Source organism: Seriola lalandi, unplaced genomic scaffold, assembly GCF_002814215.2.
Source record: "Seriola lalandi dorsalis isolate HSWRI2012SDOR001 ecotype SW California unplaced genomic scaffold, Sedor1 jcf7180002054576, whole genome shotgun sequence".
Taxonomy (NCBI): domain Eukaryota; kingdom Metazoa; phylum Chordata; class Actinopteri; order Carangiformes; family Carangidae; genus Seriola; species Seriola lalandi.
This window is the reverse complement of record NW_019525129.1, coordinates 457,629-483,850: the sequence shown is the minus strand read 5'-3', so window position 1 is coordinate 483,850 and position 26,222 is coordinate 457,629. Positions and strand designations below refer to the sequence as shown.

General features: G+C 42.5%; 3 protein-coding genes across 8 annotated transcripts in view; all 3 read left to right on the top strand.

Moving 5' to 3' along the window:
* Positions 1-7,167, top strand: part of LOC111663435 (uncharacterized) — a 15,350-nt gene extending 8,183 nt beyond the window's left edge. The window contains exons 4-8 of one of the 2 annotated variants that reach the window (XM_087176987.1): positions 1,966-2,916; positions 2,947-3,303; positions 4,532-4,595; positions 5,860-5,984; positions 6,858-7,167. In XM_087176987.1, the coding sequence (XP_087033113.1) occupies positions 1,966-2,916; positions 2,947-3,303; positions 4,532-4,595; positions 5,860-5,984; positions 6,858-6,889 (1,529 nt within the window). In that variant the 3' untranslated portion in view covers positions 6,890-7,167. Of the gene's footprint in view, positions 1-1,965; positions 3,304-4,531; positions 4,596-5,859; positions 5,985-6,857 lie in introns of both variants that reach the window. The other variant, XM_023417630.2, reaches the window with a different exon arrangement.
* Positions 7,168-12,383: 5,216 nt separating this feature from the next.
* ndufv3 (NADH:ubiquinone oxidoreductase subunit V3) lies at positions 12,384-21,312 on the top strand. Of its 2 annotated transcripts, none has more exons than XM_087176989.1 (4): positions 12,384-12,716; positions 14,137-14,236; positions 17,498-18,733; positions 20,992-21,312. In XM_087176989.1, the coding sequence occupies exons 1-4, from the start codon at positions 12,672-12,674 to the stop codon at positions 21,159-21,161; spliced, it is 1,551 nt and encodes a 516-aa protein (XP_087033115.1). In that variant the 5' UTR covers positions 12,384-12,671; the 3' UTR covers positions 21,162-21,312. The 2 variants fall into 2 exon arrangements, with proteins under 2 accessions (XP_087033115.1, XP_087033114.1); XM_087176988.1 differs by having other exon boundaries at positions 17,495-18,733.
* A 479-nt stretch (positions 21,313-21,791) lies between these two features.
* pknox1.1 (pbx/knotted 1 homeobox 1.1) overlaps positions 21,792-26,222 on the top strand; it is an 11,669-nt gene continuing 7,238 nt past the window's right edge. Inside the window, exons 1-4 of one of the 4 annotated variants that reach the window (XM_023417638.2) lie at positions 21,792-21,869; positions 23,393-23,505; positions 24,783-24,913; positions 25,520-25,691. In XM_023417638.2, the coding sequence (XP_023273406.1) occupies positions 23,455-23,505; positions 24,783-24,913; positions 25,520-25,691 (354 nt within the window). In that variant the 5' untranslated portion in view covers positions 21,792-21,869; positions 23,393-23,454. Of the gene's footprint in view, positions 21,870-21,927; positions 23,506-24,782; positions 24,914-25,519; positions 25,692-26,222 lie in introns of those variants that run through there. The other 3 variants (XM_023417639.2, XM_023417640.2, XM_087176986.1) reach the window with 3 other exon arrangements.

Here is a 26,222-nt window from a genome sequence, read left to right as displayed (position 1 = left end):
CTCCCTCATTCTGACATGAAGAAGTCTGGAGCAACCTGGACTCTTCTAGAGCTGGACCTGGACTAACATCAGGATCTCTTTGATCTCCAGAGATCCTGTGTGAAGATGCAGAAACTTTGAGAAGGGCAACCATCCCTACAGCTCTCCTCTGATCTGGGCTTTATGTCAGACTGTCCAGACAAAGCTTATCCTCAGTGGCAGTTTGTAGGCTGAGAGAAACCAGATTCTCTGGTCTGATGAGACTCGGGTAACTCCTCTGATCAAAAAACCCTCACTTAACCCTGCTCAAGTGGACAACTATCAACCTCTCTCACTCCTTCTGTTCTTATCGAAGGGTATAGAAAGGGTGGATTTTAAGCAGGTCTCAGAATTCCTATCATGGAACAATCTCCTTGATCCAGATCAGTCGGGCTTTAAGAGCAGCCGCTCCACTGAAACTGCCTTGTTTACTGGACCTCATGGCTGCCTTTGATGGATTGAACCACCACATCCTGCTATCCGCCCTGACATGGGCATCTTGGGAATAGCTCTTTCTTGGTTTGAATCCTGTCTCACTGGGCGCTCCTTCAGTGTGTGATGGATTCTGGATCAAATTCAAGTCACTAATGCTGCCTTCAGAGTGAGTTCTGGGTCTGCTCCATCTACTTGAACTCATTCATTCAGCCTTATGCTTTTTCTCAGCCCCTGTCTGGCATCACCATCCCTGCACACAAGAAGGTCTCAGTGCAGCTGTTCTGGTCTGTGGTTCTCTGATGGTGGAACAAGCTACCAAGTCTATCAGAGCAGGGGCGTCCCTCTCTATCTTCAAAAATCTGTTGAAGACTCATCTCTTCAGAGAGCACCTTGTAAGTCGCTTTGGATAAAAGTGTTGTGCAAATGGGAACACGTAAATGCAAGCATGGCAGAAAATCTCCCAACAAAATGTGAAATATTGCAGTGGTATGAAGACTTTCTGAATGCAATTTATTTGTGGTGTAAACAGGTCTCTGTACACTAACATGAAAACATCCCCGGAGAGGTGGAGCAGGGTGGAGGGAGCATCAGGATCTGGGTCTCTGCTGCCTCTGAACCTGGACAGCCTTATCATCAAGTTTATTAAGGTCTCTTCCAGGATAATGTTGGGGTGTCTGTCCACCTGCTGAAGATCAGGAGAAGATGCTGATGCAGCAGGACAATGACCCTAAGCATTAAAGGACATCCTCCAGTCAGAGCCCAGACCCGAATCAAGAAGAGAGGCTGTGGACTGAGCTCAGATGCCTGCTCACACCAGACATCCTGGGAACATGTCTGACTGAAGCAGCTCTATAAGGAAGAATTTCCAAACTTCCTTTTTCCTCCTGAACATTGAGCAGGTCTGATCAGCTGGAAGAACTGGTTTCAGAGGAGGTTCAACCAGTTATTAAATCCAAGGTTCACCGTTTCCACCAGAACTGTATTTAATGACACAAGATTATAACTTCGTGTGATATCAGCTCAGAGACACTGTGTCTACATCTGTGATTTAGATTAAGATTAGATCAGATTTATCACCAGTTAATAGAAAAACCAAGATCTTGCCACTGTACTTGAAAATTTTAAATTTGTGATGCACCACAGATCATCATTCTGACTTGTTGCTTTCCCTCCACAGGTTTTGACATATTTTTTTCCCTGACTGTCCAATCACCTGACCAATCCTTGTGATTTTTATATATTACTTTTATCTCAATATAAAGATGTTATGGTCCAAGTTTTCTCACATTTTCTATACATACATTTGCTGTATCTCAGATAGGCATGTGATCTTTCTTTTTAAATTTATTTTGTATTTTCCTGTACGTGTAGCAGATACCTCCCTCCAGGATATATTGTTTTAAAATTGGGATTTTGTTAAATGTGGGTTTTCAGTGGACATTTTGTCTTTTAACCATATACATGTTTTATAAAAAATAATGCATCTTGTCTGCTTGCCCTCCTCCGTCCTAGACAAAAACAAGGCTAAAACGTACTTCGATATAGAGAAACTTGTCCAGCACAAGGCCTTTGAGTTGCCCAAGAAAGAGGTTTCTCCAGTGGCCGTCGCTGCAGCAGCAGCAGCAGCTTCTGCAGCTCAACCACCCGCAGAGCCCACACCCTCTGCTCCTGCACCTGAGACTGTGGCAACTACCCCTGTGATAGAGGCCACCGCCCCAGCTGTGGAGCCCTCTCCCACTGCTGAAGTTATTTCCGACCTAGTCTCAGCAGCTGAAGCCAAAGCTGTTGTTGAAGCACCTCCCACTGTCGAAGCAGTTTCTGAATCTGCCCCAGCAGCAGAAGCTGCCCCTGCTGAAGCTGCACCTACTGAAGCTGCACCTGCTGCAGAGGCTGCACCTACTGAAGCTGCACCTGCTGCAGAGGCTGCACCTACTGAAGCTGCACCTGCTGCAGAGGCTGCACCTACTGAAGCTGCACCTGCTGCAGAGGCTGCACCTACTGAAGCTGCACCTGCTGCAGAGGCTGCACCTACTGAAGCTGCACCTGTTGTTGAAGCTGCCACTGAAGCCGCACCTGTAGTTGAAGCTGCACCTATTGTTGAAGCTGCCGCTGAAGCTGCCGCTGAAGCCGCACCTGTTGTTGAAGCCGCACCTGTTGTTGAAGCTGCCGTTGAAGCTGCACCTGTTGTTGAAGCTGCCGCTGAAGCCGCACCTGTTGTTGAAGCCGCACCTGTTGTTGAAGCTGCCGTTGAAGCTGCACCTATTGTTGAAGCTGCACCTGTTGTTGAAGCCGCACCTATTGTTGAAGCTGCACCTGTTGTTGAAGCTGCACCTGTTGTTGAAGCCGCACCTGTTGTTGAAGCTGCCGCTGAAGCCGCACCTGTTGTTGAAGCCGCACCTGTTGTTGAAGCTGCCGCTGAAGCTGCACCTGTTGTTGAAGCTGCACCTGTTGTTGAAGCCGCACCTGTTGTTGAAGCTGCCGCTGAAGCCGCACCTGTTGTTGAAGCCGCACCTGTTGTTGAAGCTGCCGCTGAAGCTGCTGCAGAGGCAACTGCAGCTCATGTTGACACTGCGGTCGCAGAGGCTGTAGCTGAAGCCCCTGCTGTTGAAGCAGCAGCAGTTGGAGAAACAACCCCTGAAGTAGTCCCTGCTGAAGCGGCACCTGTAGAAGTGGCCCCAGAGTGTATGGCTGAAGCTGCTGCTGCTGATGTGGCTGCAGAGACTGCAGCTAAAGTTTCTTCCCCTGTGGAGAGCGCCGAGGAGCTGGTGGACCCTGCTCCAGTCGTAGCTGAAGCTGCAGGAGAGGAGCTGCAGGCAGAGGCTCCAGCTGAACCAGTTGAACCATCTGAGGGTACACACTACAACCCCCCTCCCCCACAGTCCTTACCTTTTCCTCTGTGGATCCTGCAGTGTACCAGCAGTCATTCTCATCACATTTGATAAAGATGCACAGTAGTTGTTTGTGATGAGTGTTAAAGGATAAAGTGTAGAGATACCCAACATCACAAACACATGTTTTGTTCTAGCCTTGTACAGCTTGTTTCTGATAGTCCCAAACACCCTCCCTCCTTCATGCCATATTCACCAAGTGTGCACCCCCCCCCCCTGTCATGCAACTATAGTTTAACTCACTGTCAGTCTGTGCTGCTTCAGCTGTTCTAGCTGCATGTGTTAACTACACAGCACTTTACCTTTGCATTTTGTCTCTTCTCACCTGCCTGTTACTCACCTCTGTTCTCTCTGCACATGTCACTGGTCTGTTCTTTGCCTTGCTACTCATTTTATATCTTCTCGTCAAATTTACAGACGTTTGGTTTTTGGTTTTAAAATCCACAGTTTGATTCCTCGTCTCTCTCCTGTCAGCACCACCAGTTTCCTGTGTTGTGACTTAATGGGACTGTTTTGTTTGTTTGTGTATTGGTGTTTAACATTACCTTTAGTAATTAACACAGATACTATTTCCAAGGGTGAACGTGTTTGTTAAGGTTGCAGCTGTCACCTTTCCTTTTTGTCTTTACCTCAGCCTTCTTTCCTTCTCTTCCTCCTCCTAGTCTGTTACAGTCCTCACTCATTTGTGACTCCCATGGTAAAGTAACATGTGCTCAGTCCCTACATGTTTGATCAGGTTGTTGGGTAAATCTTGGTAAAGGATAAATGTAAACCTCCCTGTCCTTCAGGGTAGCAGCAGTGTGAGGCTGCAGCCTGGTTGCTGTGTGGACTTAAAATTGGTTCTTCACTGATAAATGTTGTGAATGACTGGACTGTTGGAGATCTACATCTTCCAGCAGTACTCTACCTGTGTAGCCTAGCATGAGCTGTCACAGCAGCTGTTTAACCTGTCGACTGACCTGACCTTTCACCTGTTCTTTCCTGTCTGACCCCTGTAGCTTCCCACTCTCCACGTGTACTAGGTGCTGGTTTACGCATGAGGGTTACAGTTAAACTAGAAATGTTTTAGCCATATGGACAGATGAGATCCAAATGCATGATCCTGGTCTAACAGTCTTTTTTCCTCTGAAGAGAAATTCATTAGTCTTTTTTTTTTTTTTTTTTTTTTTTTTTCTCCTTGGGACTTTCAGCTCCTATGGACCCCATTCAGAAGCTCTTCCTGGACTCCATACGAGAATACTCCACAAAAAGCCAGTAAGTCTCAGCACCTCCACCTGTGTTCAGCATGTCGTCTCAGAAAGCTCACAGGGCTGCTGCTCACTTGTTAGATCTGCAGAGGTTTAGACTTTAATCATCCCTGCAGGCAACACACAGTTAGGAGAGAGGAAGTAAAAACTACTATAGAATATCAATGATATTAATAAATACACAGGAAGTGAATATAAAACATGTACATAAAGTAATATGTGAGGTAGAATCTCCAGGCCTCTTTAACGTCAGCATACAGCATGTCCAGGTCCTGAGGTCATGAAGAAAGCTTCAGTGGGGGTGTAAACAACAACAGTAGCCCCACAACTAACAGTTGTTTACCCTTCCAGAACCAGCACAGGGTTCATCTGTATGATGAGCTGTCAGGTTTCCAAACAGGTGATTCAGAGGCAGGTTGTTATTGCTCGTCTGTATTACATCACATTAAATTGCAGTGTTAACCTGTCTTTGATTACACTAATGATTTACTTAAGTATTATATTGTATTAATGCGTGACTGACACGGACAGCACTGAGGCAGAGGACAAACTTGTATATAAACTACAAACAAAATATTCCATCAGTTTGATATTTATAATAGTGTTTGTGTGATAAGATCACGTGATGTGAAAGATTTAACTTTTAGAAACTAATAAAAGGACTTAAACTTATATTGAGTGTGTTTAAACCGATGTTAGAGCCTGGCTGTGTCTGCAGTCACTCCTTCATTCACTACTCCCTATATATCAGACCGTTAACTCAGTAGAGAGCTGTGAAGTAAGATATTACACACTGATGATTCACCATCATTTTGCATCATCACTGACAATGGTTGTGTGGACTGTTGGTTCCCCCTGAAAATTCTTTAAAAATGTCACTCCTTGGTCAGTGTAGTTTTTATCAAACATTACTCAGACAAGATGAAACTGCATTTGTTGGACTATTTTCTGTGGAGGATTAAACTTTATATATTGATGTAAACCTCAGATTAAAGTTGAAACTTTGATGGCGTCTCCATTACTTAATTTCAAACTGAATGTGCTGAAGCAGAGAGCCTGAAAAACTGTCCAAAGACTTCTGTCCTGGGCCCTGCTGCTCACTGTTTCTGGCAGCAGGTGGTGTATGAAAGATAGTCAAATGAAGTTCCATCACAGTTTGTGAAATGCTCAGAGATTTCACTGATTAGATGATTTTGAACTGATGATTTCATGTGTATAAAAAAAGCATCAAATCTGGAGAACTGACATTGCTGATGTGTGATCCTCTGCAGGGCTGCTGGGGGGCTGGTCGACGCAGGCTCAGAGTATGAGAAGGCTTTGGCAGAGGAAATAGCAAAGCTTCAGAGACTCTATGGTGGAGGAGACCTCACATCTTTCCCAGAGTTCAAATTCACAGGTAGGTTAATAAGCTGTTCAAACGTGTGGGTTGTCTGTGAACAATCGTAGTTTTCTTTATTCTGAAAGGTTACAGGTGCACTTCCTGTTTTCATAAACTACATGGCAGCAACAAACTGTACTTTACATGAACCCACAGTAATCTGTAGGTTCATGTAAAAAGGCCCCTGTAAACTGTGATACTGGTCTGTCTGAGTCCAGCTGTGGTTCAGAAGATCGGTGACAGGTGAAATTTAAAATCTCAGTGTGAGAAGCTGTTGCAACAACTTATGTGTACACACCAACCAATCAGAATACACCAGCCAGTTGTTAGGTCACCTCCTCCATCCTGACCTGCAGTGAAGAGTCAGCTGTGGCCAAAAATGGTTTATTCTTTGCTGCAGTTTCTAAATGTAAGAAAGCAGCACAGATGCATGAAATGTATGGTGCTATGGTCTTAGGTTCATCTCCTGTTCACTGCCCAGTGTGATATTGTATAATCTGTCCCAGATCACAACCAAGATTTGATTGGACCCATCTTCCACAGTGTGACCTGATTGTAGTTGTATAAAGAATGGATCACTTGGTCTGTCCATTCATTTTGTCTGGAGCAGCTCACTCATACTACAACTGACTGTTCACATGTGTGTTCCACAGTGGTGGCTGTTACACCGTAGTAACAGTTTGACCTTTCTCCTTGAAACACTGAAATTTAATGGGCTGAGAAGTTCCCTCTGCATGTGTCACTGTGAGGTCTTTTTCATGGAGGATTTAATTTTTAGAAAATATTAAATCTGTCAATATCTAGATGTAGGTTGAATCTTCTGTGACGTTACTACATAATCAAACATGCACTAAGCTAACAGTCCTGCTTTGTTTTTTTTGTTTTTTTTAGAGCCCAAGTTTGATGAGGTCTCCCAGAAGTGAAGAACAGCACTTTGTAATGACTCTTTTTCTACTGTTACTATCTTTCTATCCATCTGTGCTCCATAGTGGAACTTTACAGTGTACTTCCTGTGACTGTCACAACACACCCCGGCCTCCTGCTCTCTGTGTGACAATAGTGCTGCTTCAATAGATATTTCATAGGAAAGCTAAAGGCTAAAGCGTTAGCTGTACATATTCAGCAGACACAGTGAACATAGTGCTGTAACATGTGCTTTGTGCAGATAAACAGACAAACAATAAATCCTAGTTCATATGTGTGTTGTGTATGTGTGTCTCTCTGTTGACATCAGCCTCACTAATGAATGGTGGTTCCTTTTGCGTCTGTCTTAGCAGTTAGCATTAGCACTAAAATGTGTCATATGTATGTGTGTGTGTATATATATATATATATATATATATATATATATATATATATACTCACAAAAGTGAGTTTTCATGGAAAACACAAAATTGTGTTTTCCATGAAAACTCACTTTTATTTATCAAATGAGTTGCAAAATGAATAGAAAATATAGTCAAGACATTGACAAGGTTAGAAATAATGATTTTTATTTGAAATAATAATTTTCTCCTTCAAACTTTGCTTTCGTCAAAGAAAGCTCCATTTGCAGCAATTACAGCATTGCAGACCTTTGGCATTCTAGCTGTTTCACCCCACGCTTCCAGAAGCCCCTCCCACAAGTTGGATGGGCTTGATGGGCACTTCTTGCGTACCATACGGTCAAGCTGCTCCCACAACAGCTCAATGGGGTTGAGATCTGGTGACTGCGCTGGCCACTCCATTACAGATAGAATACCAGCTGCCTGCTTCTTCCCTAAATAGTTCTTGCATAATTTGGAGGTGTGCTTTGGGTCATTGTCCTGTTGTAGGAGGAAATTGGCTCCAATCAAGCGCTGTCCACAGGGTATGGCATGGCGTTGCAAATGGAGTGATAGCCTTCCTTATTCAAAATCCCTTTTACCTTGTACAAATCTCCCACTTTACCAGCGCCAAAGCAACCCCAGACCATCACATTACCTCCACCATGCTTGACAGGTGGCGTCAGGCACTCTTCCAGCATCTTTTCAGTTGTTCTGCATCTCACAAATGTTCTTCTGTGAGATCCAAACACCTCAAACTTCGATTCGTCTGTCCATAACACTTTTTTTCCAATCTTCCTCCGTCCAATGTCTGTGTTCTTTTGCCCATATTAATCTTTTCCTTTTATTGGCCAGTCTCAGATATGGCTTTTTCTTTGCCACTCTGCCCTGAAGGCCAGCATCCCGGAGTCGCCTCTTATCTGTAGATGTTGACACTGGCATTTTGCGGGTACTATTTACTGAAGCTGCCAGTTGAGGACCTGTGAGGCATCTATTTCTCAAACTTGAGACTCTAATGTACTTGTGTTCTTGCTCAGTTGTGCAGAAGGGCCTCCCACTTCTCTTTCTACTCCGGTTAGATCCTGTTTGTGCTGTTCTCTGAAGGGAGTAGTACACACCGTTGTAGGAAATCTTCAGTTTCTTGGCAATTTCTCGCATGGAATAGCCTTCATTTCTAAGAACAAGAATAGACTTTCGAGTTTCACATGAAAATTCTCTCTTTTTGGCCATTTTGAGAGTTTAATCGAACCCACAAATGTGATGCTCCAGATTCTCAACTAGCTCAAAGGAAGGTCAGTTTTATAGCTTCTCTAACCAGCAAAACTGTTTTCAGCTGTGCTAACATAATTGCACAAGGGTATTCAAGGGTTTTCTAATCATCCATTAGCGTTCTAAAGCAATTAGCAAACACAATGTACCACTGGAGTGATTGTTGCTGGAAATGGGCCTCTATACACCTAAGTAGATATTGCATTAAAAACCAGACGTTTGCAGCTAGAATAATCATTTACCACATTAACAATGTATAGAGTGTATTTCTGATTAGTTTAATGTTATCTTCATTGAAAAAACAATGCTTTTCTTTCAAAAATAAGGAAATTTCTAAGTGACCCCAAACTTTTGAACGGTAGTGTATATGTATGTATGTGTGTGTGTGTGTTTTACAGAAAGTTAATCAAAGAAATAATTGCGCAGCTGTTTTTATTTTAAAATATTCTCCAAACCAATTAAAATCCACTGCAGTGAGTTTGCAGGAGCAGGAAGTAAAACAGGAGAAGTTGTGGTCGTTCTGATCAAACTGGTCAGAATGTGCTTTCAGATGTGAGTGTACAGTCACTACAGGTGTGTAAAGCTGGTGGATGGTGAATCTCATCCACATCTCTTCTACATCACTCAGATGTGTTGTTGGTCACACTGGCTCAAGCACAGAATGAATGAAATGTGATGTTTCCACATCAAAGTTACAAAGTATAAATATTTGTATTGATGCATAATAAATGTCATGATGGATGATATTGAATTAATATAAAATAATTATTGTGATTTTAATCCTGTTACTACTTAATCAATCCCAGTATGTGACACTTAACTCAGAGACTGTATCACACAGTTAATTCAGGAAGTCTTTAGACTTTTTATGCACATTTTCTCATGTTGCATCTCATCAAATCATTTTATCCCTCATCAATCTACACTCAATAACCCATAATGAGAAACAGTGGTCTCCATCATTCTGACATGAAGTCTGGTACAACTGGGACTCTTCTGGAGCTGGACCTGGACTAACTGGGATATCAGGGAGAAGAGAGCAGACCAAGAACCTGATGGTTCACCTTCCAATAGGACAATGACCCTCGGCTCAGCCAAGACAACGCAGGAGTGGCTTGAATTTCCTTGAGTGGACCAGTGAGAGCCCTGACCTGAACCCAGTCCAACATCTGGAGAAAGAACCCGAGAGGACCTGCAGAGAAGAATGAGAGAAAATCCATGAATCCAGATGTGTAAAGGTTGAGATGTCAGATCAAGAAGACTGAAGGCTGTCACACTGACAAAGCTGCTTCAACTAAACTGAGTGACGTGTCTGAATACTTATGTCAATGTGATATTTCTTTCGGGGTGGGCAGTAAAGTATATTTTCCAGTATCTGTACTTTACTTGAGTTTTTTTTTCTCTGACTTTTACTCCACTACACTTAAAGATAAATATTGTACTTTTGACGTCACTACGTTTCTATGAAGTACTCTTACTTGGAAGCAGTTTTTAGTTTTTCGACCTGAGATAAAGATGAGGCAGAAGATTCTTCACCAGAGACCATGCTCTGATCTGAAGTCTGTGTTTGAAGGTTTACAAATAAACATTCATTTAGTTTAAAACGTTTGTTTTGTTTACCACGACTAGACTTAAATATGGAAATATGGAAGACTTCAGTATTTTCAATCTCTCTAGTACTTCAACTCAAGTAAAAATCTTGACTGAACAACTTTTGAGCAGGAGGATCTATACTCTGACTGCAGTAATGAAGTTGTGTACTTTGTCCACCTCTGCATTTCAGTTTCTCCTTTTTGCATAAATGTCTAAAATTATATTTTCACTTTGTCGTTATGATTAATGAGTGAAATTATTTTCAACATCATAAGGCGTCAGTGGGTCTGATACTTTCTGAATGAACTGTATCTCAGTGAGTGGAGAGCGCCATCTAACGGGCTGTAGGCCATGGCTGAAGTGTCCGAGTATGGGCGCAGCCTGTAGCTGACACTGCGCTGACTGAAGCTTTGTCTGTTTGTGCGACTGTTGAGACTGAGGACCTGACGTGACAATATGTGCAGCACAATAACACGCTACATGTGAATATGGTTTGTTTAAAACACCTGGATCTAACCCTCAAATCGATCGGTATATAGAAAACCCAGAGGAATGAGGAGGTCAGACGGACAGGGAAAAGACAGAGGGCAGCGCCCGTGGTTCGAACCCCCGGCCGGCGGACCGGTGGGGCGAGAGAACATTTGGAAGCGTTAGGAAGTAACCACTGAGCTAAACCTCCGCCATTGAATTAAGTGACATCAGCTCTATTTGAAGCTAACAACCGGGAAGTTACATACGAAATCATGTTACACGTCTCTGAATGGTTTATTATCTTTGTTGATAGTAGACGTCTTAGAGAGACGGAGAAACCATTAATACTACACAATATGATGGGAGAGGGATGATCTAATAAAAAATACAAAGTACAAATCTGTCTTATTTTATGAGTTGAAATAGTTTGAATGTTCTGTTTGGTTCATTCTCAAATACTATAAAATAAGGTTTGGAATGGATACATCTGGATTTATGGATATAAAGATAAATCATATACAATTCTGTACAACATGTACAACAATTTTGTTATTATTGTTATTGAAGATACCAAACAGTTCATTTTCCAAAAGAGAGAAAAGTCAGGGTCAGTGTTGTCAACATTATATCAGGATAAAGTGAGAGGTTAAACACTGTCTGTGTTTCACACAATGAACAGTTCACACAAATAAGAAGATACTTATTCACAGGATAATATCTATGCATGATGTTGAAAGACTACAGAGTCTGCAACAACCTGGGTTCATATATTCTACAGTGGATCAGGTTGTTTAATGATCTAATGGTGACTCTGGAGTTCATCATGTGACACACGTGTCACTGTATGTGAACGGAGCTGCTTCTTTAAAGGTAAAGACTGAGATGTTATAAATGATGATTCCTAGGTGTTTCTCTCACCTGATAAAAGATGGACTGACTGCTGTCATGATTTGAATGAATTTCCATGTATGGAATATATGTACATATGAAATAAAAACATATGTAAAAAGTATATATGAAACCTATTAGAAATTGGGGAACAATTTCATATCTGACATATATGTCTAAACTATATATGTATGCTTATATTATAGACATTCTATTACATGAATATGTATCCATTCCAAAGCCTCTCAGTACATGTTGATATTATACACAGTTGGTTCCAAAAGAAAATCAAATATGAGTATATTGAATTTATGCAAATATAAATTAAATATATATTATTAACATATATGGTCGCAACAGGTCATACCATATAGAAATAGTTTAATGTATGTACATTTACAAATTTTACAATGGGTATTTCATATACTGTATGTTATAAACTTATATGTTATATATGTGATAATAATATAACCCCTTATAGGTGACATATACAGCAACATCACTATTGATAAAGGGACATGTATGTCATATATTACATTTGGGAAGAAGACATGTAGACCTGACGGTCTGTGCTGTTATGGGTCTGTTTACATGATGACTTCCTGTGATATAATACGTGTAATGTAAGGAGCCAGTAGCGGTGTTTGATGAAGACGGCTGTATGTCACAGGATATCACTGCTGTACAGGAGGCTGAGGGTTTAGGACGGCAGACCTAGGACCAGGACCAGGACCAGGACCTGGACCTCTGCCACCCACTGTGATCATGAGTGGTCAGGCCCGCCATCTGGCGGATTTAAAGAGCAAACAGCCCTTAAACCTGAGTCTTATTTCAGACCAGCTGTGTAATAATGACGTATTTTTCACCTGAACGACCTGAGTCAGACCCACATACGGGCCAGGACCAGGAAGATGGGACAGACCCAGACACTGGTCGTCGGTGGAGCGGTATACAGACACAGGAAGTAACCGACAACAGGCTCCAGAGACCATGTCTGCATTATTAATATAAATGTAAATATTGGAAACTGTAAATGTAATATATTTTGTTATATTAAGATCAAACTGAAGAGGCGTGAAGTCTTTTTTAATAACAGGTGACGTCAGAACTGTTGTCGTCTAGCGGAACTGTTGTGTTTAAGGCTCAGTTTCCAGCCGGATCAGATCACTGGGAACACGACATGGCGACCTCCTTACTGCGCTTCGGGCAACTGGGCCCTCTCAAGGTAAAATCATCCGAATTGTGGCATAGACGTTTTCATGTGGTCTGTTAGGAGACCACGTCCTGGCGGAGGTCAGGGGACCGCTGATCTAGGACACCGCAGCCGGAACCAGTAGCTCCGGCCGAGTGTCCTGTGCGCTCTGACCCCGACCCGCTGTCTCCTGGATACCTGCACCGAGGAAAGGTGTAGACTGTGGTTCATTAACATGGAGTACACATGACAGTTTAAGGGGCAGAGTCAAACCTCCTGGAGCAGCTAGAGACAGAAAGACCAGACTGATCACTGCATTCATCGCATTTATACAGAAATCACTGCTCATTTTTTACATTGTTCAAAATGTTGTTCTAAGCTGTGGATTCGGGGTAATGGTGCTAAACAGGTCATATTTTAAATTAATAAACTGCCAAAACACAATATAATACATCCTCATTTTATTAGGACAATAAGTATAAGTAAGTATAAGTAGGTACAAACACATTGTAGCAGCAGTAACTCAGGAGTTTATATCTCTGTGTATGTGACAGTATTGGTCAGAAAAAATGCACCTGGATATTTTCTTCAGTGGTAACATGGTCTCTGAGGAACAATGATGTCTCACAGTGGAATATGTAGGTATGTGTGATACTCTATTTGAAGACGTATGGCAGCATCTGGACCTGTTGAGCTCATTAGTTGCTGTTCATAGTTTGAACTTTTATATTACTCATTGAAAATGTACTGTTAGTATGTTCTTAGTGATTCTCAGCTCATGTTTCTAATGTCCTTACTCTGCTTCAGCTCAGCCTGGAGTGTGCACAGATATTATTTGTGTTCCACATATTGTGTCGACAGATGATTATCACAGAGGTTTCATTACAAACTCCAGATCACAGTAAGGTAACCTGCAACCACACCCTGGTTTGAGATACAATACAAAGGCCCCAAAAGCTTCGCTAGGTTCCCAGTTAGTCAGTGTCCACATCCCAGTCAATTTTTCAGCAGGCCAGGTGGGTCTGGAGTTGTGCTCAATGATTGGCTGGTTCCCTGGTTGGAAAACCAACCAAGCCAGTCACAGCTCCATGGACAGGATGAATAATGAGGACGTCAATTCACCTCAAGTCAACTTACTATTCTTTAATTTTCAGCATATTTACTCAATTAACTGGTCACCGATACCACAGCTTCTGTGTTGACAGGAAATTATGTCAATGAGAGAGATGCATCAGTCACTGCTGATTGGGTAGAACAAAATAACAGTGGTTCTCAAAACAGGAAATGGCTGAATGAACATAATTAAGTCTGATTATCAGACTACAGAGAGTTCTGATAGAAGATGATCAATCCTGCTCTTTCTGATCAAACCAGTCCATTTCATTAATCCCATCAGTGTTTCGTGTGTGTTGTGTGTCTCAGTTGTCTCACAGTCATGTCTGCTTCTCTGCAGCGTCTCCAGGTGGAGAGCTGGGCCTTCCTGAGGAACTCAGCTGCTCCTCTCTGCACTCAGACTAGAGAACCAGCCAAAAAGACCAAGGCTGCGAGCAAGAGTAAGACCACTCCGTTCTGTTTGACATTTTAATAACTGACTGATATTAATGATGTTTTCTTTGTATCCATAATTTTACATACTGTATGTGTATATATGGTCTGAATGTTCTCTCTTCCAGTCATCCATCTCACCCTCAGTGATAGATTCAGTCTATAATAAACTGATTGTGTATAATTGTGAGTATAAATAATCTGACAGTTTAAACCAGGTCAACATCCAAGTGGGTTTTATTTTGATGACCAAATATTGTGTTTACATTTTTCTTTTAGTTTTTTTGGGCTGTTTTTATAAAACGTGAAACTCCAGGAAAGCAGATTTGGGTGCGATGTGCAGCACCAGTCAACGGTTTGGACACTCCTACACACTCATGGGTTTTTTTGTTTTTTGTAAAACAACACTGAGATAAACATGTGGAATTATGTAGTAAACAAAAAAGTCTTAAAAATATGTTGGATTCTTCAGTAGTCTCCATTAACCTTGATGACAGCTTTGCACAACATTGTCATTATCTTAACGAGCTTCATAAGGTGATCACCTGGAATGATTTTCAGTTAACAGCTGTGGCTTGTCAAGAGTTAATTAGGGGGATTTGTTGCCTTCTTAATGTGTTTGAGACCATTTGGTGTGTTGTGTCATGGAGGTGTTGGTGTACAATAAGTAGAGCTATTGGACAACTGTACTAATAATATGTGAAGAACTGCTCTACTAAGTAAAGAGAAACTACAGTCCATCATTACTTCAAGACATGAAGCTCAGTCAATCCAGAAAAGTGCAACAACTTTGTGCAGTAGCAAAAACCATCAAACGCTCTGATGAGAACCGTCCCAGGATTGAAAAAACCAACCACGACTGTGGGACGCTAAGTAGAAGAAGAGAAACACAAGACTGGATTTTAGACCAGTGGAAAACAGGACTTTGGTTCCAACCTCCGTGTCTTTGTGAGATGCAGAAAAGGGGAGCGGATGGTATTTGCATATAGTCCCACCACGAAGCATGGAGGAGGAGGTGTGACGGTGTGGGGGGCTTGAGGGCACACTTCACCAGCATCATTACCACAGCATTCAGCATCCACATGTCATCCCATTAGTGGGACCATCATTAGTTTTTCAACAGGACAATCACCCAAACACACCTGCAGGCTGTGTAAGGCCTATTTAACCAAGAACAGAGTGAAGAAGTGCTGCATCACATGACCTGACCTCCGCAGTCACCTGACGTAGACCCACCTGAGATGGTTTGGAATGAGTTGGACCAGAGAGTGAATGAAAGAAGCCAACAAGTGCTCAATATACAGTAGTGGTCAAAAGTTTACATACACTTGTAAAGAACATAATGTCAAGGGTCTCTTGAGTTTCCAGTTATTTGTACAACTATGATTTTTCTTTGATAGAGTGACTGGAACAGATACTTCTTTGTCACAAAAAACATTCATGAAGTTTGGTTCTTTTATGACTTTATTATGGGTTAACAGAAAAAGTGACAAAATCTGCTGGGTCAAAAATATACATACAACAACATGAATTAGCAATTTTGGTGACTTAGAAAGTTGTGTCAATGAAATGAGCTTCATAGCATGACCTCTTAACTTCTTGTGAGTGATTATGAGTGACTACAGCTGGTGACTTCTCTGAGGCCATTTAAATAGGGCTCATTGGATAAAAACGCCAACAAAAGCTACAATGGGAAAGTCAAAGGAGCTCAGCATGGATCTGAAAAAGCGAATCATTGACTTGAACAAGTCAGGAAAGTCACTTGGAGCCATTTCAAAGCAGCTGCAGGTCCCAAGAGCAACAGTGCAAACAATTGTTTGTAAGTATAAAGTGCATGGCACTGTTTTGTCACTGCCACGATCAGGAAGAAAACGCAACCTATCACCTGCTGCTGAGAGAAAATTGGTCAGGAGGGTGAAGAGTCAACCGAGAACCACCAAAAAGCAGATCTGCCAAGAATTAGAAGCTGCTGGAACACAGGTGTCAGTGTCCACAGTCAAGTGTGTTTTGCATCTCCATGGACTGAGAGGCTGCCGTGCAAGAAGGAAGCCCTTGTTCCAAAAGTGGCACCTTAAGGCTCGACTGAAGTTTGCTGCTGATCACATGGACAGAGATAAGACCTTCTGGAGGGAAGTTCTGTGCTCAGACGAAACAAAAAATCGAGCTGTTTGGCCACAATGCCCAGCAATATGTTTGGAGGAGAAAAGGTGAGGCCTTTAACCCCAAGAACACCATGCCTACCGTCAAGCACGGTGGTGGTAGTATTATGCTGTGGGGCTGTTTTGCTGCCAATGGAACTGGTGCTTTACAGAGAGTAAATGGGATAATGAAGAAGGAGGATTACCTTCAAATTCTTCAAGATAACCTAAAATCATCAGCCCGAAGGTTGGGTCTTGGGCGCAGTTGGGTGTTCCAACAGGACAATGACCCCAAACACACATCAAAAGTGGTAATGGAATGGCTAAATCAGGCTAGAATTAGGGTTTTAGAATGGCCTTCCCAAAGTGCTGACTTAAATCCCATTGAGAACATGTGGACAATGCTGAAGAGGCAAGTCCATGTCAGAAAGCCATCAAATTTAACTGAACTGCACCAATTTTGTCAAGAGGAGTGGTCAAAGATTCAACGAGAAGCTTGCCAGAAGCTTGTGGATGGCTACCCAAAGCGCCTAATTGAAGTGAAAATGGCCAAGGGACATGTTACCAAAAATTAGCATTGCTGTATGTATATTTTTGACCCAGCAGATTTTATCACTTTTTCTGTTAACCCATAATAAAGTCATAAAGGAACCAAACTTCATGAATGTTTTTTGTGACAAAGAAGTATCTGTTCGAATCACTCTATCAGAGATCAGAGTTGTAGAAATAACGGGAAACTCAAGAGACCCATGACATTATGTTCTTTACAAGTGTGTGTAAACTTTTGACCACAACTGTATATGAACTTCTTCAAGCCTATTGAAAACCATTCCAGGTGACGACCTCATGAAGCTGGTGAGAGAATGAAGAGAGATCATCAAATCTAGAGGAGGCTACTTTGAAGAATCTAAAATCTAAAACATTTTGCTTTGTTTACACTTTTTTGGTTACCACATAATTTCATGTGTTATTTCATAGTGATGATGACTTCGGCTTCATTCTACAATTTAGGAAATAATGAAGAAAAACCAGTGAATTATAAAGTTTGTCCAAACTGACTGGTGCTGTAAATAATTAGCCATTTTACTGTAAGTGTTTGTCATTATTAACGACTCTTGTTTCCTTCAGCAGCAGAGGCTCCAGATGACAGAGCAGCCCTGCTAGCCTACAAGACTTCTGTTGCCTTCCCTGTTAGATTTTCACAGCCTGGGCTTTTCCCAGCTCAGTCTGCAGGTGCAGCTGAACCAGTGGCCACTGCACAAACAGATGCAGCTGCCTCTGCAGCAGCTGTCACTGTGGCCAGTGAAGCAGCTGTAGCTCCAGCTGTCTCCTCACATCCAGCTTCCAACCCAGATGTTGCTCAGGTTATCGCTGACACATCTCAACCTATAGCTGACGCACCAAGCCCTGAGCCCCTGGTTGCTGCAGCCACTGAAACAACAGCACAAGATGACACTCCAGCTGCAGCCTCAGCCTCAGCCTCAGCCGCAGTCCCACCGACCACAGCCTCCTCTGAGCCTGGTGATCCAGCAGCTGATGGATCCTCCTCCTCATCATCCAGCGACTCCGATTCTGACTCTGACTCTGACTCTGACTCTGACTCTGACTCTGAAGATGAGAAGTCAGAAGAGAAGTCAGACACCAAGACCTCAGCACCAGAGGTGGTAGAGGAATCCACTGTGAAAGAGGAAGAAGAAGTCCATGAGGTCACATCAGAGGTGAAGAAAGAAACTGGTGAAGATAAGAAGGAAGTTCCACTAGAACATGAAGCTTCTCTTGCCTCTGCTGCCTCTGCTGCAGAACAGACTGCTCCAGCAGCAGCAGCTCAAGCTCCCATGGAGACACCCAGTGTCAGCTCTGAGGAGTTAGTGGACTCAGCCTATCAAATTGTGGACACTGCCACAGAAGAATCTCCAGAGGTCACTGTCACCAGCACCACAGTTTCAGCTGAAGCTGAAGTAAAACCTGATACAGAAATGATGGAAGACTTTGCATCTCCTGCTGTCCTTGATACTCAGGTTGAAACTCCAGCTGAAGATGTGACTGAGGCTGCATCTCCAGAAAAAGTGCCAGCTGATGTTCCTGTTGAAGCTACAAAGCTTGCCCCTGCTGAAGCCCTTGGAGGAGCTACTGAAGCTGCCCCTGCTGAAGTTGCTGCAGAGCCTGTAGAAGATGAAGCTGCCCCTGCTGAAGTTGCTGCAGAGCCTGTAGAAGATGAAGCTGCCCCTGCTGAAGTTGCTGCAGAGACTGCAGCTAAGGTTTCTTCCCCTGTGGAGAGCGCTGAGGAGCTGGTGGACCCTGCTCCAGTCGTAGCTGAAGCTGCTGGAGAGGAGCTGCAGGCAGAGGCTCCAGTTGAACCATCTGAGGGTACACACTACACCACCCTTCACCCAAATCTCTTCTCCCTCTCTTCTTTGCGGATCTTAAGGCCCTACAGATAACCATACTTTTTTCTATCCTTCCTAAGTTCTGTGTAGTGTTAAGGTGTTAACCAGGCATCAGTTTTTCACATAAAGTAGTTGCTGTCACATCATCCCTGGATTCTTTTCATTAACCTTATTTTGCTTTGTCCCATCACTGTGACATCTAATCTCCCATTATGTTGGTTTCAGCCTGATTGTTGTGCATGAGGTGGTTGTAGTGGTCATGTCTTTAACAACGCTTTCAGGGCTTTTTGATGCATTTCTCTTCTTATTAATTTGCTACTTCTTGAACATTGCCTTGCTTTCTGCACATTGTCATTAAGACTTTTCTGTCTTTGACCCACACAACCGTGTCGTCCCTGCCAATGCATGAGGAAGGCGACATTGCTTATTGCATACTGTGACACTAGGCTACGTCCACACTTATAGGTTTTGGTTTTAAAGCGCATTGCTTTAAAGTGCATCCAGAGACTTTCAGAAACTCTGCTGGACCTGTTTTTTTTGCAAACTCTGGGGTTGTGTTGTAGTCTGGATGGACAGAAACTGAGACCTTCGGAATGATGGCGTAGACACCCACGATCTGTCCTAATTGGCTGTGATCAGCCTCCAATACCAGTGGTGAATTCAACATGATAATGAATTACAGTGTTATTGACCTTGTTGTCTTTGCTAGCAGCTGTTGTTCACTTACATTCTTCATTTAAATGCTGCAACCGTCTTTACTGTTCCTCATTCAGAGTATTTAATGCTACTAATCAGCTGCAAAGTAGACATTCTAATTCCTGTTTACAGTGGCACGCACATGCTCAGTGTAGGTGAATGGACATTATGTGTTTTCAGATGTGTCTGGAAATGAAGCTGAAACACTCGTCTGGATGGAGATGAAAACGTATCAGTGTGGACGCAGCCTGAGCCTGCTCCCCTTTCTGTCCTCTCCTCCCTCTGTGAATCAGAAATCTACCACCTGTCTTTTTCTTTAACACCTCTTGCTCAGCCTCTCCTCACAGTTTCCAAATCCATCTTCATTCCCAGATTATTTCACTCATATTTAGCTCATTTTTATATATTTCTCACTTGTTGTTTATAATGTCTGTTTGTGTTAAATATGGGTTTCAGGGTTTCTGAGTTAATGTTAATGTTGCAGGTAATAATGCCATTGTTTGGTTTCATTGTGCCAGGTAAAGCTACTGCTAACAGTAATGTTAGAGTGCACATGGTCGTACTGTGGAGCGTCCTGTCCCTGACAGCGGCAGGATGAGCAGGGAGTGGGTGGAGTCAGTCAAAGTATTTCAGGAAGCAGGATCACACATGATTATTCATCATTAGCTCATAGTCATGATATGAGCTCTGTATGTTGACCTGATTAGCAGCCAGTGGATCTCTCACACTTCTCTTAGCAGCTGGGTGATTCTGCTTCCTGGAACTACTCCCTCCTCACCTTGGTCATTAATTTCACCACTTGTTCATTTCTTTCTTTTTTTAATGACTGTTAATCTGTTGTTCCCCTGTAAGCCTTTCGGATTTGCATTGATTAATGAAAAATGTAAATGTGTTTTGTAAATGTATTTATCTCTGATTGTGGATGTATGATTTTTCTCTGTCTCTCACGTTGTTTATAACCTGACTATTACAGGATGCTGAGGAGTTTCCAGACAGATTTAGATTTAGAAGTAAATTAGTATTTAAAGAACATTATGCATCTGTGTCTAATCTATTGCACCAAAGCCTTGTTTAAAAAAGACACTGATTTTGAATTGTTGCCCTTTTTGCCCATTTCATGCCTCTGGCAGTTTTATTATTTTCTAGCATGGGCTGTCTCTACTTTCTGCTTGCACGTTTACCTTCACATGCTCTGAGACTTTTCACACCAGTGTGTCTCCACACTCTGTTGGGGGTCATGTTGCCCTGCCACCATAGGAAATGCTCCACTATAAACCACCTTTGTCAACATGTGTGAATATGTAAATGTATGGTCCCTTCAAAACCCTTGAAAATATTTTCAAAGCTCTTTCATTCTGTAGCTGTAGCCAGTGTTAATTACAGTGACAAGGGCACAGGTATACCAGATCCAGTAATGCATTTGGATAATCTTGTGCCACTTCTGTTTTAATGCATGAACAGCAGGAAGATTTGAGACACTAATCTTTGCTGCAGACTCAACTTTCCCTCACATGCCTCTTTGTCTTTTCCCTCCTTCTGCAGAGGCTGCAGCAGCGGCACCTCCAGAGCCCGAGGAGCCATTTGACAACAGCACCTATAAAAACTACCAGCACCACAGCTACACCCCCTACACATTTGCTGACCTGGATCTAGAGATGGCCAAGTTTCGTCTCCCTCAGCCCTCCTCTGGCAGACCCTCACCCAGACACTAGAGGAGCTGGCCGAGCTGCAGATCTTTACAATGATTAGAGACCATGGTGATGGTGCTGTCCCTCTTTATGTGTAGTCTTCCCCTCATCTGTCACAGCACGAAATTCAGCTGTTGAAATGTTATATTATTAAAGTACACAAATAGGAAATACAGTGTGTTTCTGCCTGGTGTGATTCTGTTTTGTCTTACATAAAGGATTAGGTGTAGAAAGTGGCAGGCAAAGATCAAACGCTTCTTTTATGTTGCTTTTCTGCCTGGGGGGGTCATTTGAATAGAGCTGAGTGTGCAAGTGGTTTATCTGTATTTCTATTTTAATGATTACAATTTTGACTCCCTTAGCCTGCCTCCCTGTACACACTGTCCTAATTATCCTGCCTGTATGCTTTCCTTTTCAAGTAAACAGTCAGCATCCGTTGTTATTTTTGTGTGTTGGAGTCGGAGGATGAGAGAATACGCATAAAGGAGTGTAAAGCTGGAGATATACATAGAAAACGTGTTGTGTAAATGAGGGCAGTGAATAACGTTTGCAAGCAAAAACCCCAGCAGGGTGCAGAGGGACTGGTAGGCAGCGGGACGTCATGTCTCCGCCCACCTCATAAATATTCATGAGCCGAGCGCCCCTGCGTGCCCTTACGCGATGACGCAACGCCACAACTGCGGGTCCCGATTGCTGCAGCCGCTTGTCAGTGTGACGAAGATTGGCACTCAGGTAAGCTGTCACTCAAAATCGCTCTTTTTCCGTTCCCTATCAATCAAACAATCTGGGCCGCACGCAAAAATGCCCCGGGGCGAGGAACGTGGACCTAGTCAGTGCAGCGGAGTGTGTTTTTGGAAGGGAAACAGAAGCGGCAGAGCTCCGGGAAGAATAAAAAAACCTGTATACAAGGGAGGGGGGGGTAAAAAAATATGTCGGCGTTTTGGGGGCAGAGGAGGATTGTGGAAAAGCAAAGGGCGAGAGAGCTAGAAACGAGGCCCGACAGTTGTATCGTTACCGCGGAGGGGAGGGGACGGATAGGGCAGCTGTCCCCGCTTGATTGATTGACTGATGTGGGAAGGATTTGAGGATCAACTGGGCTAGCCTGGTTTGCAGACAGTGCTTCTTAATAGCATTGCAGTCGAATTACTGTACACAGCTGACAATAAATGCATATTCATTTACAATGTTAATTCAAAACGGTAGAGCGACCAATGCTGTCTTATTTGGGCAAATGGCTCACATCGTATCAATCCGCAGCAGGGTCCTTTTTTTGCACCAGGCTCGCTAGTTTAGCTTGGTGTTTATGGCAGTGATTCCCCTTGCTAAATATGGCGCTTTGCATTTTGGGTGCACCGTACCAGCATGAGAAACACTTTTAAGTTAACAGTTAGCTACCTTGCTAATGTTAGCTGTAGCTCGGCCAGACGCTTGCATTTATGGGTTAATCTCAGATTGGGTTCGCGAGCTAACGCTAATGTGGTATCGGCGTTAGAGACTTGCTAGCTGAATATTGTGGAAAACAAAGCATAAACCAAATGAGCTGATTTGTCTGTGAATAACACTGCCGTTACCCCAGTCCGAAAGTAGCTGGTTTGTGTTAGCCCAGAGGGTTTCTGACACTTTATTTCCCCCTTGCCGCCACAAATGGTGCCTGAGCAGCTAACACTAGGCTAAAGGCTAAGTTCATCGTGGTGGGTGTGTTAATATCAGTTACAGGACATCGTGAACATATGTTCACTACTATTATAACAACGCTCCTCATGGTAAATTCTCTCTTGTTTTATGGGAGCGATGTGGACAGAAAAGTATCTGAATATTCAAATAGAAAGAAATATAGAAGTACATTTGTAAAAGCAGTCCCTCCATAAATGTTACTCCCTGTTTTTTTCCCCCTGAGTGCCTTTACAGTCCATTGTTTTGCCCAGATGTGTTTATTGTATCTGCACAGATTTGAAGCTTCCATTATATTATTATTGTTTCATAACTTCTATGTTTTCTTATTTTTGAGTGAATATTTTAACATAAAACTGTTAGTTTTTAATTCTTTACCCAACATTATTTTACGTTACGAAGTATTCATGTTCAACATTGATTATTGTAGTTTGAAATCAAACTTGCCTTTTCTCCCTTAACCATACCAGCCCTGTTTACAACGCTAATAATAATTTCACTCTGACAGTAGGATACTTGCATCATTAAAGCTTTTGTGCTAACACTTAACAGGTAGTCTAACTGAACCTATATGTATTGTGTAGGTTGGCCACCTGTCCCCGCTTTCTATAATGCTCCAGTGTTTGCAGCATCTGCAGTGAACGTGATGGCAGCCCAGTCGGTTTCCATAGACAAGTATCCAAAGGGAGAGCAGCAGGTGGGTGAGAGGGAGATATTTGGTTTGGGGCCTTGAGGCCGACACAACCTGCTCCAACTGGCTGAACTGCACTTTTTTTGCTTGGTTGCCAAAGACAAAACTCAATACTGACGCAATTACTCAAGTAATAACAACACTTACATGTCAAGCTACAACTTATACTCTTTGTCCATAGATCCTCCATTTATTTTCAGTCACGCTGGATAGCCAAACAAAGGGAAACACTTAATAGTTTTAAGACTAGAACGCAACTAATGTTAATGCTATTACATCAGTTTTAGTAATCTGTTGGCGGCATGCTTGTGTGTCTGGGTCAGGCCACCACAAATAAATCACTGTATAATAGACACTGATGCAATATAAAGCCCTATTTTTGTCTAGTATTTCTGTGTCTGTTCTCATGTATATTGCTTACAAAACATCTTTATTCAAGTGCCAAATTTGGGGGTGTCAGGAACTGAAAATAATCCATGACAAATGACAAATTTTACACCCCAAGCAAGTGATTATTTTTAGCCAATTTGTGCTCAATCTATGTCATTGTTGGTCTCAGGCACATGGTTTGGGATGGGATTTATGCTCATGGAAGGGATCCTGGGTAGCTGGTAGGCAGGCAAAGTGTGAAAATATGTGGAAGAAAAGGAGGAGAACTTTCCTCAAGTGGAGCTCAGCAAGGGCAACAGTCACAATTTAATGTGTCCTTTTTTTTTGCATGAAGTGACAGGTGTGTTCACACAGGTTCTGGATTATATTTGAAACTACAGTCAGATCATAACGCTGTATATAAGTGTTTAGGTGAACTCTGAGATTGTAACTGCAGATGCAGATTAAGTGCATCTGTCCATCAGAGATGTATTAAATACTATGATCCTTTTCAGTGCAACCACAAGAATAAATTCTCTCAAAAACCAGGTCACTCAAGACATAGTGCAGGTGATTAACAGGGACTGATACAGAACGGCTATTTCATGACATTATAATATCTCTTTATGTGTTGTTGATGATCACAGTAAACAAATCTTCATCCTCCTTTTTTAGTTTAATTTGTATTAAAACAGTTTTCCGACGTGTTTGCAGATGATGTCCTCATGACTCTTCAAAGATTTCATATTGAAGCAAGGCTCTGTGTTCAGCTTTGCCCTCCAGTTACCCTTAGTGTTCACATGATATTTTTATGTCTTTCATTCTCCGCCTTTCTCTTCACCTCGTCTGTCTCTTTCTGTCTCTCCATTGCTTTCTTTTCTCACTTGTTTCTCACGTTTTGTCTTTTTCTGCAGATGCAAGGTGTGGTAAAGGTAGACAGCGACGCGGAGCAGAAGTTTACTGAGGGGACGTTGGCAGAGCCGCCCAGCCCGGCACCAACCGAGCCGCAGACACCCATGGACGCGGACAAAGCCTCCATATATCGGTAGCCCTAATTCTGAGTGTGTATTCGTTTAGAGAGAGAGAACCAGAACAACACCCCTCTATTCTTACGTCTGAGTTCTTCTCTTTCCCTGTTTGAACTTCATTATGTTCAGATAGGCTTGAAATGAAACTATCCCAAGGAAAGCTCACATGATGTCCATGAAGGCCTCCCCTTTGTTCATGTGACTTTCATATTGCTCTCTGGCATCTGAAATTCAAAAGGGTTTGTTAATACCTACAACTTATTTTTTTTCTTGTGTGAACTAATGGAAATGTTTGTTGTATTTTTATCACTGGCCACTTGAAGTCTAACCAGGGCTGCAAACAAGTCACACTCTCTCACAACAAGCTCATTTATTGGGTAGTATGTGTAGAGTCATATTACTGTGATCTTGTTTTCATGATAGATGAGGCTCAGACTGTACAGCAGTTTGTCATTTCTTTCTGACATGATAGGGGTCATCATTTGTTTTCATGTACCCTCAACACCATTCGTTTAGGAAGTCATGCTCTGTTACTGGGGAGAAAGTAGAATTTGTTCTTTTAAAATGAGAGTGCTTTTCACTAACTTGTCCTGTTTTGTGTGGGGGGCTTTTACCTCTCACAGGCATCCCCTATTCCCTCTGCTGGCCCTGCTGTTTGAGAAGTGTGAACAGTCCACACTGAGCTCTGAATGCATCACCTCAGCCAGCTTTGATGTGGACATTGAGAACTTTGTTCGCAATCAGGAGAAAGAGGGGAAACCCTTCTTCAGTGAGGACCTGGAGCTTGACAACTTGGTGAGATACCCCTGAATACCGAAGGTGGAACTTCTTAATTTCTTATGTTTTATTTTCCCCTCAAGCATTTTGGTGGAAGAGGATTTTTTCCCGCCTCTCTCACATAAAACAATTACAGTGTTTTAACCATTTCAGTTGTGAACTACATATTTAGAGAGTTGTAGTTGACAACATAAACAGTCCTGTTCTAAAAGAGTGTTGGCACCTGGAGAAAATGTGATCTTTATAGTGTAGTGACTACTACACTATAAAATGAAAAGACATACAAACATAATTTGATGCAGGTTTTTAAATAGTTTGAGTCAAACTTTGTTGACAGAATTGGATTTGACTGAATATCAAACCCTCTTCTCTCGTTCATGTCTATTTACGATTTTTTGGAGGTTACAAACACAAGCAGATAACTGAAAACAAAACCAAGACATAGACATGAGGTATTTCACAAAGTGACACAAAGTGTGACCTTTGACATCAGCCTCATGACTGTAGCCCTGTCCACTGCTGTTGTTTCTTACCTGTTAATTACAATAC